This window comes from Leopardus geoffroyi, chromosome E1 (assembly GCF_018350155.1).
Source record: "Leopardus geoffroyi isolate Oge1 chromosome E1, O.geoffroyi_Oge1_pat1.0, whole genome shotgun sequence".
Classification (NCBI taxonomy): Eukaryota; Metazoa; Chordata; class Mammalia; order Carnivora; family Felidae; genus Leopardus; species Leopardus geoffroyi.
In genome coordinates, this window is record NC_059330.1 from 56,780,564 (window position 1) to 56,795,539 (window position 14,976).

At 59.5% G+C, this 14,976-nt stretch overlaps 1 protein-coding gene and 1 long non-coding RNA gene across 2 annotated transcripts in view; one reads left to right on the forward strand and one right to left on the reverse strand.

The window, feature by feature from the left end:
• The window catches only part of MGAT5B (alpha-1,6-mannosylglycoprotein 6-beta-N-acetylglucosaminyltransferase B), a 72,690-nt gene extending 58,343 nt beyond the window's left edge, over window positions 1-14,347 (forward strand). Inside the window, 6 exon segments of the mRNA XM_045489742.1 lie at window positions 4,976-5,131; window positions 5,910-6,056; window positions 6,221-6,337; window positions 10,921-10,995; window positions 12,168-12,424; window positions 12,812-14,347. Coding sequence (XP_045345698.1) covers window positions 4,976-5,131; window positions 5,910-6,056; window positions 6,221-6,337; window positions 10,921-10,995; window positions 12,168-12,424; window positions 12,812-13,010 — 951 coding nt within the window. The 3' untranslated portion in view covers window positions 13,011-14,347.
• Window positions 8,564-9,988, reverse strand: LOC123604066. The gene is made up of 3 exons (XR_006715200.1): window positions 9,889-9,988; window positions 8,886-9,688; window positions 8,564-8,705 (listed from the first exon to the last, which is right to left on the reverse strand). It is a non-coding gene; the product is annotated as an uncharacterized LOC123604066 (long non-coding RNA).
• Window positions 14,348-14,976: the final 629 nt, after the last annotated feature.

Here is a 14,976-nt window from a genome sequence, read left to right on the forward strand (position 1 = left end):
AGCATAGCCTCTTTGTCTCTTACTTTCCTTTCTGTAATCGCCACCCTTGCAGTGTGCTTCCTTCTGGATGTTTCCTTCTGTTCTTTCACTAAACGAATTCTCTCTTCAGCTGGGTCCAATCTGCGGTGAAATCCATCCATTGAGTTCCTAATTTCAGCTGCTATATTTCTCACTTCTAATATTTCCATTTGGTTTCAAACCTCGTCTTCTATTTCCTTGACTACATTCAGCAGACTTATCTTGAGGTCTGTATCTGGTAACTCCAGCTTCTAGAGCTTCTATGGGTCTCTTTTTATTGTCTGTTTCTCTTGGGTTTTGATCATATTGTCATGCACCCGATTCTTCTAAAAATCAAGGTGTTTAATATTTTTCTTTAAAAATCTATTTTTGGGATGCCTGGGTGGCCCAGTCGGTGGAGTGTCTGACTTCGGCTCAGGTCATGATCTCAGTCTATGAGTTCGAGTCCTGCATCGGGCTTTGTGCTGACAGCTCGGAGCCTGGAGCCTGCTTCCGATTCTGTGTCTCCCTCCTCTCTCTGCCCCTCACCCGTTTTCACTGTCTCTCTCTCTCTCTCAAAAATAAATAAACAGTAAAAAAAAAAAATTAAATCTATCTTTAACAGGCTTTACTGAGCCTGGGCGTGCAGTCCACCACACGTTTCAAATGGATAGTCTTGACATACGTGTATATACGTGTGAAACCATCGCCACAATCAGGATAGTGCCTCTGTCACCCACATTCCCTTCCTTCTGCCTGTCCCCTCCTCCCTGCCAGACAGCCCGTGAGTTGCTTTCTGTCACCACAGGTTAGTGGTGATATCACTTTCTATGATTTGATATAAATGGACCCCTCTGGTATATGCTCATTTTTTGGTCTGGGTTTTCTCACCGAGTATAATTATGTCAAGATTCATCCGTGTTATCACACGTATCAATAGCTGATTCCTCTTTATGGCTGAATAGTGTTCCATTGTATGGAGGTACCCAGCCCATATTTTGCGTGTGTTCACCTGTTAGTGGACGTTGGGGTCGTTTTCAGTATTTGGCCGTTACAAGCAGAGCTGTTATGAACATCCACGTACGAACATCTGTACGGACATATGCTTTCATTTCCCTTGGGTAGATTCCCTGGGCGTGAATTGGCTGAATCGTAACAGTAGAACTACGTTGAACGTTTTCGGAGCCGTGGGGAGCAGTGGTCGTACTATTTTAACGATTCTACCGGCAACGTGTGAGAGCTCTGGTTCCTTTGCAAATTCGTCAATACTTCCATGGCCGGTCTTTTCCATCTGAGCCATTCTGACTGATGTGCAATGGTATCGTATGGTTTCCGCTTGTAGTCCCCTACGTCTGATGATGGCGAAGATATTTTTTACGGCCCTATTTGTCCTCCCTGTATCTTTTTGGGGGTCTTTTCAAAGTCAGTCCATTTAAAGAATTGGGTTGTTTGTTTTATCATTGAGTTGTTAAAGTTCTTTACATGTTCTGAATAGCGGTCCCATAGCAAATACGTGCTTGGCAAATATTTTCTGTCTGAGGCTTGTCTTCCTTCTCCAGAGGGCAAAGTTCTTTATCTTAACAAAGTCCAGCGTTTTATGGCTTGTGCTTCTGGTGTCGTATCTAAGAAATCTTTGCCTAACCCAAGGTCACAAGGGGTCTTCCCCTGTGTTTGATAGTTTTAGGTTTTACATTTAAGTCTATGATCCATCGTGAATTAACTTTTGTGTATGATGCGAAGGGCAGATTAAACTTCTAATTCGTTTTCTTCTTTCGCACGTGGATGCGCAACGTTCCGTGACCATTGGCTGAAGACACGATCCTTCCTCCCCTGAAATGTCTTTGTGCCTTTGCCAAAAATCAATTGGCCATGTGCGTGCGGGTCTATTTCTGTACTCTCTGTTCTATCCCATTGATCTATCTTGACGCCAATAGCACACGGCCTTAACTAGTGTACTTTTACAATAAGTCTTGAAATCAGGTAATGTAAGTCTGCCCGCTTTCTTCTCTTGTCAAGTTGTTTCTTCTAAGCCTGCTGGGGTTTTGACTGGGATTTCATTGGTGGTGGTAGTGCTGTGGTGGTCCTTCTCCTCCTCCTCCTTCTCCTCCTCCTCCTCCTTCTTTCTCCTCCTCCTTCTTTCTCCTCCTCCTCCTCCTCCTCCTTCCCCCTCCTCCTCCTTCTTTCTCCTCCTTCTTTCTCCTCCTCCTCCTCCTCCTCCTCCTCCTCCTCCTTCTTTCTCCTCCTCCTCCTCCTTCCCCCTCCTCCTCCTTCCCCCTCCTCCCCCTTCTTTCTCCTCCTCCTCCTCCTTCCCCCCTCCTCCTCCTTCCCCCTCCTCCCCCTTCTTTCTCCTCCTCCTCCTCCTCCTTCCCCCTCCTCCTCCTTCCCCCTCCTCCTCCTCCTTCCCCCTCCTCCTCCTCCTTCCCCCTCCTCCCCCTTCTTTCTCCTCCTCCTCCTCCTCCTCCTTCCCCCTCCTCCTCCTCCTTCCCCCTCCTCCTCCTTCTTTCTCCTCCTCCTCCTCCTCCTCCTCCTCCTTCCCCCTCCTCCTCCTTCCCCCTCCTCCTCCTTCCCCCTTCTCCTCCTTCTTTCTCCTCCTCCTCCTCCTCCTCCTTCCCCCTCCTCCTCCTTCCCCCTTCTCCTCCTTCTTTCTCCTCCTCCTCCTCCTCCTCCTTCCCCCCCTCCTCCTCCTTCCCCCTTCTCCTCCTTCTTTCTCCTCCCCCTCCTCCTCCTCCTTCCCCCTCCTCCTCCTCCTTCCCCCTCCTCCCCCTTCTTTCTCCTCCTCCTCCTCCTCCTCCTTCCCCCTCCTCCTCCTCCTTCCCCCTCCTCCTCCTTCTTTCTCCTCCTCCTCCTCCTCCTCCTTCCCCCTCCTCCTCCTTCCCCCTCCTCCTCCTTCCCCCTTCTCCTCCTTCTTTCTCCTCCTCCTCCTCCTCCTCCTTCCCCCTCCTCCTCCTTCCCCCTTCTCCTCCTTCTTTCTCCTCCTCCTCCTCCTCCTCCTCCTTCCCCCTCCTCCTCCTTCTCCTCCTCCTCCTTCCCCCTCCTCCTCCTTCTTTCTCCTCCTCCTCCTCCTCCTCCTTCCCCCTCCTCCTCCTTCTCCTCCTCCTTCCCCCTCCTCCTCCTCCTTCCCCCTCCTCCTCCTTCTTTCTCCTCCTCCTCCTCCTCCTCCTTCCCCCTCCTCCTCCTTCTCCTCCTCCTTCCCCCTCCTCCTCCTCCTTCCCCCTCCTCCTCCTCCTTCCCCCTCCTCCTCCTCCTTCCCCCTCCTCCTCCTCCTTCCCCCTCCTCCCCCTTCTTTCTCCTCCTCCTCCTCCTCCTCCTTCCCCCTCCTCCTCCTTCTTTCTCCTCCTCCTCCTCCTCCCCCCTCATCCTCCTTCTTTCTCCTCCTCCTCCTCCTCCTCCTCTTCCTCCTCCTCCTCCTTCATTCTGGAAAATGAATATAAAAAAATTGTAGAAATAACTCGAGGTCAAGGATGATGCCGTCTTCTTCCAGACACTCTTGGCTTGTGGCTGGGGCCCCAGCAATCTCAGATCGGTGAGAGTGATCGAGACTATTTAAAACAGATTCAGCTCCCGTAGGGGCTGCTCTAGCTCCGGCCCACCCTTTCTACCAGCGTGTAATTCCTCAGAATTCCAACCCGAAGGGTGGAGTTTCCATCAGCCCCCCACCCCCCACCGCCGCCCAACTCAGCAGACCCCAAACTCTGACTTGTCCCCCCGCTCTGCAAGGTGACCAGAAGCTCTGCTCAAGCCTCCTTGCTGCTGACTCTGGAATCAGCAGGTGCCCCTGTGGGGGAACCCTGGTCTCAGCAGCGACCTCAACAGTCTCCTGCCCTTTTCTCTCAGATCGTGGCCTTGTAATTCTTCACGCTTTGTTAGATTTTCATCACCTTCGCACAAGGTTTTGTATGTCCACATCTTTCCTGGTCGTTCTCAGAGGCAGGGCTGATATGCTTCGCCTACTACACCATTACCCGGAGAGGAGTGCAGTTTTTGGAGTCTCAAGACGCAAACTGTTCATTATCTTGATGTCCGTTGATAACGTTCTTCAAGAGCCGCGGTTCACAAGACAAAACCTGGGCTGAAGCTCCTTGCTGTCTGACCTCATGGCTAGCCAGCGGGACAGAGACAACCTGCCTTCTTTTTTCTGGCCTGTTGGCCTGCTGAGGACCTGCCCTCCCTGAACAAAACCCCTCCCTGGCCCGGCCTTCTCTATGATCGCGAAGTTCCTCTCTTCTCAGCTTCTCCTTTCCTCCCTTCTGTGAGTCTCAGAAGCCCCCAAGAAGTACAACCCGGGGCAGATCCCAATCTTAACTCCTGATGACATCCTATGCTGCCCATGCCTCCCGGCTCAGGGCCCCCGGCCATGGGGTCCGAAGGGTGCCTGGTGGCTGAGCTGTTATCGCCTCCTCTGTGCCCTGCTTCCTGTTGTCCCCCTCCCCCCAGGCTGGGCCTGTCTCCACATCGAAAGCAGAGCCTGGAGCTGGGACTCGCGTCTGGAGGGGCTGAGCCTTTGCTAGTTTGCGGGCGTTCACTCACAGGTGTCCTCCTGGAGGACGAAGGCCCTGCCTGAGCTCAGTGCCAACACATAGCAAGTGCTCCATAAAAATGTGCTACGTGGATGGATGGACGATGGGATGAGATGACCTTGGCCCCACAGCTCCTCAGATGTTCCTAGAGGTCATCAGGGGTTCCGGGGAGGCGAAGCGGCTTCATTTGGGTGTATTTAAATGGGAGTCCCTATACGGTTTCCTTGCAAAGGAAACACTTCCGTGGCTAAAAATAGCCCTGCAGCCTCTCTGGTCTAGTGCAAGTTCTGCAACTCACAGATGAAGAAAATGAGGACCAGGGAGGGGAGGGGCCTTGCCCGAGGTCAGGCAGCTGGCTGTCGGCTCCGCAGTTTCTGGCTTCCAGACCAGGGGTGTCTCTTTGGACGGCTCTGCCTTCCGCATTTGGGGCGAGGTTCCCATGTCAAACCCTCCTCTTCCAGGGGAAGGACAAGTTTCTGGGCGTCCTGAACAAGTACATGGAGATCCACGGCACTGTGTACTATGAGAGCCAGCGGCCCCCCGAGGTCCCGGCCTTCGTGAAGAACCACGGTCTCTTGCCACAGCCTGAGTTCCAGCAGCTGCTGCGCAAGGCCAAGGTGAGCCCCGGCCCCCGCCGTCCTTACCCCCTCGGTACCGGTGCAGCCCGGTGGACTCCTGGGCCAGGCCTTGCTGTTAGAGCCGCTGAAGGCATGGCAGGCTGAGGGCATGCCCTGGCTGGAGTTCCACGGACTGACTGCTTCTGGAAGTTCTGCACCGTATTCCTGGAGCGGCAGCGGGTACAATGGGCATTGACTCTGGTGCTGGGCCCTGAGGGATCGGGGTCGGCTGAGGCTGGAGGGCCTCCAGCGAGCATTCGGGTCCTCTCCTGCTCTAACCATAGCTCTTCCCGCAGGCCCCCTGGATATGTGTGTCTGTGGGTGGGCTGGGCGAGGAGGAGTGGCTTTGTGCAGTCAGCAACTTGAACAACCTTACACTGCAGCCCGGGGTTCAGAATCATTTATTGATCGCCTTCCAGCGGGGCCAGCCCTGTGAGCACTCCTGGCGCAAGTTAGGTGCCGAGCGAATCGTTTTTAGGATGTGTGGGTAAAGGTCCTTTAAGCTCAGCTGTAGGTGTGGGTCTGAAACCTCCTAAGCTTGAGACCCTCACCCTTGTCTTTTCCCCTCCAGAATCCTAGCCCGCCGCAGCAGGAACAGGCCTTTGATATAACCGAATCACACCTCCTCTTCCCGAATGGGGAAACTGAGGCCTAGAGAGGGGGAAGTGTGTGCCGTGGCACGTGGCCGCCTCCTGTGGATGCCCCCGCCCTGGCTCCCTGGGGCCCTGGGCTGCGGTGCCCAGGCTTCCCTGACCATTGTGCCACCTGGCTTCCTCAGCTCTTCATAGGGTTCGGCTTCCCCTACGAGGGCCCTGCCCCGCTGGAGGCCATCGCCAACGGCTGCGTCTTCCTACAGGCCCGCTTTAGCCCGCCCCACAGCTCCCTTAACCACGAGTTTTTCCGAGGCAAGCCCACCTCCAGAGAGGTGAGTGGGGAGGGTCTGACGCGGGGCCCCCGCATCACCCGGAAGAGGGAGACAGGCCTGGGGTGAAAGGACACGTGGGACAAGTTGTGGGGGGGGGGCGTCCCCTTAGCCCAGCCCGGCCAGGCAGGCACAGGGGGAGATGGCTGCTCTCTCCGCCCCGCCAGCTGTTCTCCCAGCACCCCTACGCAGAGAACTTCATCGGCAAACCCCACGTGTGGACCGTCGACTACAACAACTCGGAGGAGTTTGAAGCGGCCATCAAGGCCATCATGAGAACCCAGGTGAGGCTCAGATCCAGTCAGGGCTGCCATCAGCCACCACTGCGGGTCTTAGCCGTAATTAGAAAAAGGTGCCCCTCTTGGTGAATTCAGACTCGTAAGCTTGGGCTGGGAAATGTGATGAGGGGTGGGGTGGTCCCCACTTACCAACTCGAGTTGGCGGGGGAGGAAAAAAAAAAAAAAAAAGCCTTTGTGCTGTGAGCAACCTGCACAACTGTACATGGCAGCCCTGGATCCGGAATCATTTATTAAGCACCTTCGGAGACTGAGCCCTGTGAGCACTGCCTGCACGTGTCAGGCGCTGAGTGAATGTTTCTCAGGAGTAGCGCTTGGAGGGTCTTTGAACTCTGCTGTTGGTGTGGCTCTGTGGCCTTTTGTCCACGTGCCTCAAACTATAAACGTGCCGGCAGGTCATCTGGGGGTCTTGTTAAAATGCGGGTTGGGATTCAGCAGGTCTGGGGTGGTGCCGGGCCCAGGGCCACCCTTCGCGTAGCAAGGGGGAGAACTTTCCGGGTTTCCTTCGGCAGGCGTGTGGGCATTGCCATGTGTGGGGGCACGTGTGTGGGAGTGGTGACTGTTGACGGCCCCTTGTGCTCTTCCGGTTCCCTCATTTTGGAAAGGGGTCCGACTCTGCTCACCATGATCCCTCTGGACCTGTCTCCCTCCTTGCCCAGCACCATGTTAATTGAGCGTGCCCTCCCCCGGGGGAGGGGAGGGGAGGGGATGCGCTGCTCAGGGTCAACTTCTGGGTCTGGGGCAAACCCGGAAACCTGGCGAGCCTTCGTCTTGGTGAGGCCACCACAAATGAGTGACAGGAAACACCGGTTCCTTCTGCAAGGACAGCCATGTCCCAGGAGGACACTGCTGCCCCAGGGGAGCTGGGGACACTGCCAGACTCAAGGGCAGAGACCGGCAGGGAGAGACCCTCCACCCCAGCCCCGGGGGACTTACGGGCTTAGCTTTGGACCCAGACCCCCGCCTGGTTGTTCTGACCCTGAGGCAGGCTCGCGTTTTCTTTAAGTTTATTATTATTTTTTTTTTTTTGAGGGGGGGGGCGGGTAGGGGAGAGGCAGAGAGAGAGGGAGAGAGAGAATCCCAAGCAGGCTCCAGCTGTCAGCGCTGAGCCCGATGCGGGGCTTGATCTCACGAACCGTGAGATCATGACCTGAGCAAACCAAGCGTTGGATGCTCAACCGACCGAGCCCCCCGGGCGCCCGTGGCTTGTTTTTAATCGCCCCCCTTTCACCACCAGTCACTCCCACGCGGAACAGCCTCTGTCCCCCCTCATCAGAAGCCCCCCAGAAAATCGCCGCCTCCCTGGCCTGCTCTGTTCTTCCACTGACCACACCCTCGTCCTTCCCTCCTCCTGTCTGGGGGCGATGTTTGTCTAGTAGAACGTAGCTGCCCCGAAGAACACAGCTGTGTCACGGCCCGCGCCCGTCGGTAGTCGTCACGGACACACGGGCAGTTCGACCTGCCAGGCGGCTGAGCCCCTGGAACCTCCCTGAGCAGTGAGGGGGTGACGCCCTCCACTCCGTTCTTCCGCGTCAGCTTGAGGCAGTCTCTGCTGTGAGTCCCTCCGGGCCACGGACCGTCTTCGATCGGGTTCCTCCAGGAGGTGACCCGGGGGCGCAAGTCGGTTATTTGGAAAGTGACCCCAGGAAGGAGCGTCCTGGAGTGACAGAATGAGACAGCGTCTAACAGAGTAGGTCACCCCAGCTGGCCCCTGGCCGTCAGTGCTGGCGGGGACCTATGGGGTAGGTCACATCCCAGCGTGACCTCCATCGCTGGGTGGATGAGGGCTGCCCCTGGGGACCCTCGCAGGGCGGAGCCAGCCAGAGACAGTCGTAGTGGGCGAGGGGCTCCCCAGGCGGCCTCAAAGCAGGAGAAAAGCCGGAAACTGACCGACCCCAGCCCCCAGCGGTGACACGCGGCCCATTCTGCGTTCCAGGTGGGCGCGGCATGGGAAGGGCCCCCCACCCCCCATCCTCCTCCCGCTCCTCCCCTCCCCTTGAAAAGCAGTCCTCCAAGGCTTCTAACCCAGGGGACAAGGTCAGGGGGTAGACGACATACCAGCAAGCCCACCCCCAGGGCTCAGGTCCGGCCCAGCCTGCAGGAGACATTGCTAAGCTCAGCGAGCACGTGGAAATATGTTCCGTCCGCAGAACAGAGCCGGGCTGTGGCGGGGGGGGGGCCTGTGAGTGAACGTGCTCTTCCGTTCGTGGGTTCTTTCCGGTCGGACACACAAGAAATCGGTAACGGACGCTGCCCTGGGGAAGGGCCTGGGTGTCCGGGATGGGAGGAAAACTTACCTTTCACTGTTTTTTCTTTTGACCTTTTTGTTTTGTTTTGCTCCAACGTCTGTTTAATTCTGGGAATGAGTTAATTTAAAAAAATCACAATAACAAAAGGGTCAAGGAACCAAGGTTTTGCCGATCTGCCAAGCGGAGACTGACAGGTGGTCCCCCGAACCTGCCCGCCTGCTGCCTTCAGCCCCTCCGGGGGTCCCGCCACCCCCGCCTGCCTCCCCGGGCGGTTCACACCCCCTTACCCAAGAATCGCCCGGGCAGGTGTTTAAAATGCAGGTTCCTGGGCCTGGCATCTGGTATTAAAGGACCCGGTGTGGCCCTGGCAGCTGCCTTTTCGCCAAGCAGCCTGGGTATGTGTCCCAATCCTATTTTGGAGAACTGATCTGGGGACAGCTGGCAGGAGCCGAGAGGACCAATGAGGGCCACCCTCAGGGGACACAGCTTGTGAGGCAAGTCCCAGGGCCTTTCACAGGGAGAGGGGGGAAGAAAGGTGAGGAACGGGGAGGAGGTGAGAGAGACCCCTGTCACCCCCCCGCCTCCCGCTCTCCTTACAGCGCAGGACCAGCACCTGCCAGCCTGTCGAGACGGATTACACCGTGAGCACCTGTAATTAGGCCTAATGGGGGTAATTTCCAGGCAGGCTGGCTCCTCTGGTGGAGATTCATGGCAGGCGGGACGCGGCTGGCTGATGCGAATTACGTGTGATGTGGGCTTCAAAGCGCAGCGGGGGTGACTCGGGGTGGGGGGGCTGCTGCTGTGGAGCAGGCCGAGTGGCATTTGGAGGGGAACTCTCTCCTCCGGGCCCCGATCTCTAGCCGGGGCTTGAGGTCTTGTACCCTGGAGGTGTCCAGGGAACCTCTGGGCAGGAGCCGGCTGCCGGGGCCATCGTGACCATCAGCCCCCAGGGCTGAGGGCAGGTCGGGGGCCGGGCCGTGCACCGCTTGGGGCCGCAAAGGCTGCCGGTGGCTGGGGTATAGGACCTGGATTCTCTCAGGTTCTGGAACCGCCCGTGGATGAAGAATAGTGCTCTCAGCTGCAGGGAGAACTGGGGACAAGACCAGATGGGTGGGCTCTCGTCCCGAGAACCTTCTGGAGGCCTGAACTCGTTTCAAGGGGAGCAGCTGCTGTTTCCCTGGGCACCCCCCTCAGCCTGAGTGTCGAGGATGCCCCCCAGGCAGAGGGCCCAGGATGGGCCTCCAGCCCTTCGAGGTGGGGTCTACGGGAAGCAGGACCCACCCGGTGGACCTGAGTGGGCTTCCGGTGCTGCCCGTCTGTGACGGGGCAGGGAGGCCGTTCCCACTCGGGCAGAGCTGTCAGATCACAGCACCCGGAGCTGCGGGCAGGGAAAGGGCGTAAGTTGGGATCGGGCTGGGCCGGGTGTGGCGCCCACGCCCCCACGTACACACAACACACACACACATACGCACACACACGTATGAGATGCGCTTTGCATCTTATACACACACGTGCACACACACTGGGGAGAAGCGAGGTCGGAGGCCCAAACAGGCTGCTCTCTGAGTCTGGGATGGGCTATCCCCACGGCCCCGTCCAGCCAAGGTGGCTGTGTGCCGGGGTCACCAGAGAGGGCTTGGTCAGGAAAGGCTCCCAGGTGCCTGGCCTGGGCAGGAAGCCTTACAAATTCTCCTCGCTCCACCTGACCGGGAGATGCCCCTGTGTTCCTTTTCGTGAACGTTCTACCTTCTGGGCAGAATACGGGCAGAGCTGGAGGTGCTACTTGCTGAGCACCTACTGTATACCGGGCACTGTGCCGGGCAGGTCCCGGTTCTCCAGGGGGCCTGTAACCTGGGAGACACGAGGGACAGATCGGAAATGATGACACAGGTGCCAGTTTCACCCTGGAGGAACTCTAGGGTGCCACCCAGGACAGTGGTCCGGGACAGGAGTGGGGCTGGGGCTCAGGGACGGCTTCCTGGAGGAGGTGTCACCTAAGAGGGGAGGGTGAACCCATCTGGGCTGGCTGTGGGAAGGGCAGGCATCACAGCCCAGGAGGGGATGGGGGCTGAGCTTTAGGACAAAGGGAGGGCGGCCGGGAAGGGGGCAGGCAGGGGGTGGGATGGCCCCCAGGGCCACGGGCAGGTGTTCCAGCTGATGGGGTAGAGGGGCCAGGTAGATGGTGTGGGGGGAGGGGCTTCCGGGCGCACCAGATTTTGCCCCCAGTGCTGAGCAGGGCTGGCCCCCAGCAGCCGGGTCGGGGAGGGGCCCGGCGCTCCTACCCCATGTATCCTCCCATGTGTCCCCTCGTTTCTCCCACAGGTAGACCCCTACCTGCCCTACGAGTACAGCTGCGAGGGGATGCTGGAGAGAATCCACGCCTACATCCAGCACCAAGTAGGTGGGCCCCCCCCCCCGCTCTCCGCCCCCAGGGGTGGGTCCTCCCCCAAACCCCATCGGCCCGAGGAGGGGGCCTAGCCCGCTCCACCGTCTGAGGACGCTGTCTCCACCCAGGGCTCTGTGTCCGTTAAACCCCCGCCCTTTCTTCACCTGTCCGCCCGGGTACTTCCCCCCCCCCCCCCCCCCCCCCCCCGGAGATGACGGCAGGGGGGCGGTCCTGCACTGCTCAGGCCAGGAGGCCAGGCCTGGGGGTGAGGTGGGGCGGCCCTGGGCGCCCAGCTCGAGAGCCCAGCCCCATACCACAACACAGAAAGACTGTTATTTTTACTTTGATAAAGAAGTCGTGGACAAGTCTGGTAACTGATTGGCTGGGGAGTATGGAGGACCGCCCCCCCCCACCCCCAGGGATGAGACTGGGCTGGGGACCAGGTCCTCCGCCCTGAGAACCCAGGGGATCTGAGCCTTCTGAGGGCCCACAGGTGGTCCTTCCAAGCTCTAGGGCCCAGCTGGGCAGCGGAACTACAGGCTTTATAACTACTTGATATTCAGACCGATAGCGTGTGGCCTCTGGCTGCACCTTGCCCCCAAGCCCTGAGGGCTGGAGAGTGCTTGACACACAGGAGCACTGAGGCCTGCAGCAGAGAGGGCTTGGTGGGGTCAGGGCCAGAAGCTAGAACCTGGGACTCTCGGCTCCCAGCCGCCCTTTGGGATGTCATCAGGAAACTCACAGGAAAGCATTTGCTGGGCCCTACCGGTTAGCCCCGAAACTGATCCCTGCCGGGAGAGCCCCTCCCCTCCCCCCGTCCACACCGCAGGTGGGGCACATGGGCCTCAGGGTAGAAACCCTGAGTCTAGCCAAAGCATGAGGTAGCACAGAGTGGATCAAACCCTGCCATCCAGCTGTGACGCCCTGGGCAGATTCCTTGACCTCTCTGAGCCTCGTCCCCCCGCCCCCCAACTGCCGAAATAGCTGGAGGCATAGTGGTACCCTTTTGATGGGGTTGTCACGAGGGGGAAAAAAATGGCATAACGCGTGGCGGTTGGCCTGGTATTCGGGAAGCTCCCAATGTGGTACGATTGTTGTCGTGGCGAGGCCACACCCCCCCCCCCCCCCCCCCCCCGGTGTCAGCGTCCCATTTCCCCTTCTAACGCCCGCTTTCCTCCTGCAGGACTTCTGTGCAGCCCCAGGCGCTGTCCCGCCAGGGGCCCGAGCCCCACAGAGCCCCTTCGTCCTGGCCCCCAATGCCACCCACCTGGAGTGGGCCCAAAACGCCAGCTCGGCGCCCGGGGCCTGGCCCCCAGCGCACTCCCTCCGAGCCTGGCTGGCCACCGCTGGGAGGGCCTGCACGGACGCCTGCCTGGACCATGGGCTGATTTGCGAGCCCTCCTTCTTCCCCTTCCTCAACAGCCGGGACGCCTTCCAGAAGTGAGTGAGCCCCCGCCCCCGCCCCCACCTGCCTTCCGTGGGTGGCCCAGTGCAGCACGCCTGTTGGTCCTCGTGCCATCCCTGCCCCGCCCCCTGCCAGATGCCTGCCCCGCCCCCTGCCAGATGCCTGCCCCGCCCCCCGCCAGCCCCTGCCCTCCACCCCTCCCTGAGCGTCTTCTAGGTCCAGGCCAGGAAGGCTGCCCCCCTGGGTCCTCCTGGTGGCTCAGCCTGCAGCCCCACCTGTCCTGTCCTTTGTCATAGCGGGCAGAGGGGGGCGGCAGCCCGGCGTCTGTCCCCGGGCCTCCTGGAGACGTTGGGGACAGCACTGGGAGGGGAGCGGGCGGTACGAGGCTGGGGCAGTGAGCGCCGCCCGCCGTGCCTGTCCAGGCTGCAGGTGCCCTGTGACAGCACCGAGTCGGAGATGAACCACCTGTACCCGGCCTTCGCCCAGCCCGGCCGCGAGTGCTTCCTGCAGAAGGAGCCGCTGCTGTTCAGCTGTGCCGGCTCCAGCACCAAGTACCACCGGCTCTGTCCCTGCCGAGACTTCCGCAAGGGCCAGGTGGCCCTGTGCCAGGACTGTCTGTGAGGGCACCCGCCCGTCTGGCCCTCCCTGCCGCAGGAGAAAGCACCAGCAGATTCCGAGCTCCAGCGACCCGCCCGCCCCTCGACGCCCCCAGACTGGAGCTTCCTTCCTTGGCCAGGAAGTGGCCCGGACAGACATGTACGCGGGGAGGGTGGGGGGCAGCTTGTCCGGGTGCCAGGTGCCCGCCCCAGGCAGGCTCCTCGTCCTCATCCGGGGGCTCGTGACAGCGTGGTGGCCAAGCAGAGGGCCCCGCTGGCAGGAGCAGGGGGTCGGGGCCCCTCGCTTTGTGCAGGGCCCATGTTGGACCAGATGGAGAGAGGGCCCTGGTCCTTCTGGGCCCACGATGGGGCCTTAGGATGTATGGGGAGGGAGCAGGGGCCATACTTGCCTGATGACCCACTGAAGGGTCCAGAGAGTGATGTGTGAGGGGTCAGTCTTGTCCCTTTGTGGTCAAGAGGGACAAGGGACGGGGGCAAGGCCAGGCTGGGGGACCCTGCTCATGCCTCCTCTCAGCCCCATCCCGCCTGCCTTTGCAACGCCCCCCCCCCCATTGCATACTTGGGGGGCACAGTGGGAGTGCGGGGGCCGCCTAGACCCTGGGTTGAACCGTCTCTCTCTCCCGCTTGCTCGAGCTCTCTCCACTTCGGGCTTCTGCCCAAACTCATCTTGGCATGACTGCGACTCCAGGCCATGGACTTGTCCCCAGAGCCTCAGTTCCCGGCCCAGCAGGCTCTGGGACCCCCACCCCTTAGCATCACTTGTAGGCAAAGGCTGGGGACGGAGCTGTAGCCCATGGTATGTCCAATCTAGTCCCTGGCTTCCCAGGCCCGCTAGCCCCCAGGTAGCCCCCCCCCCCCCCCCCCCCCCAGTGCTGCGTGTCCCTATCTCCAGCCTCCTCTAGCCTCCAACCGCCTCTGGACCCAAGCATCATCTCTGTGTGGCATGCCTGCCCCGGCCCCAGGACACCCCCTCCTCCTCCTCCCCAGGCCCAGAGCCCTGCCCGAATAAACAGGTCAGGCCTCCAGAGACACTGCCACCCCAGCCCGTTTTATAATCCCACCCCCCCCACCCCCCCAGCCAAGCCTGACCCTCCACCCTGCCAGGGAGGCAGTCCAGGGCCCCGAGAGCCAGGAGAGGGGAGCGAGCCGGCGTGGGGCCGAGGTGGGGTGCCTCCCAATGCCAGACCCCTCTCTGGGCCTGGGTGGCCCCTGCAGCCGCAGAAACTCAGTGGTCGCCAAGGACCTGGCCCGTCGGGGGAAAGCAATAGAGACACTCTTTTCTCTCTCTCTCTTTTTTAAAGATTTATTTCTTGAAATAATAAATATTTTATTGGGATGTGAGGTGCAGAGAGCAGTGTGCTGTTTCTTATCTTTTCCTGGGACGGCCAGGGCGTGGCCGTGGGGGGAGGTGGCGCGGATATCCTGGGGCCCTGGGGCCCTGCTGCATGTGTCTCCTGGAGCACACAGGGTGCTTGGGGCTAGAGAGTCGGTGCTCCCTGGGTCAGGCTGCCCAAGGGAAGTCCCTGCGGGTGCCCCACACCATGACTCCAGGGACCCTGCTCAACAAGCAGGGCTGTACCCGGTTCTGGTCACCTCCGGCTGGCCCCCGCGAGGTCAGAGAGCACAAATAAATGTTGATAAAAGCCTGAGTCAGATCATGACAAATACTGGCTAATACTGGCCATACTGTACCTTCAGACACAGGGCTGACGGTCGGACACACAACTTGTCATGTTTTTAAAATTTTTAATTAACTTATTTTTTCAGTTTTTTTAATGTTTATTTTTGAGGGAGAGAAAGAGACAGAGTGTGAGCAGGGGAGGGGCAGAGAGAGGCGGAGACACAGAATCCGAAGAAGCAGGCTCCGGGCTCCGAGCTGTCAGCACAGAGCCCGACGCGGGGCTCGAACTTTCGAACCGCGAGATCATGACCTGAGCCGAAGCCGGACGCTTAACCGACTGAGCCCCCCA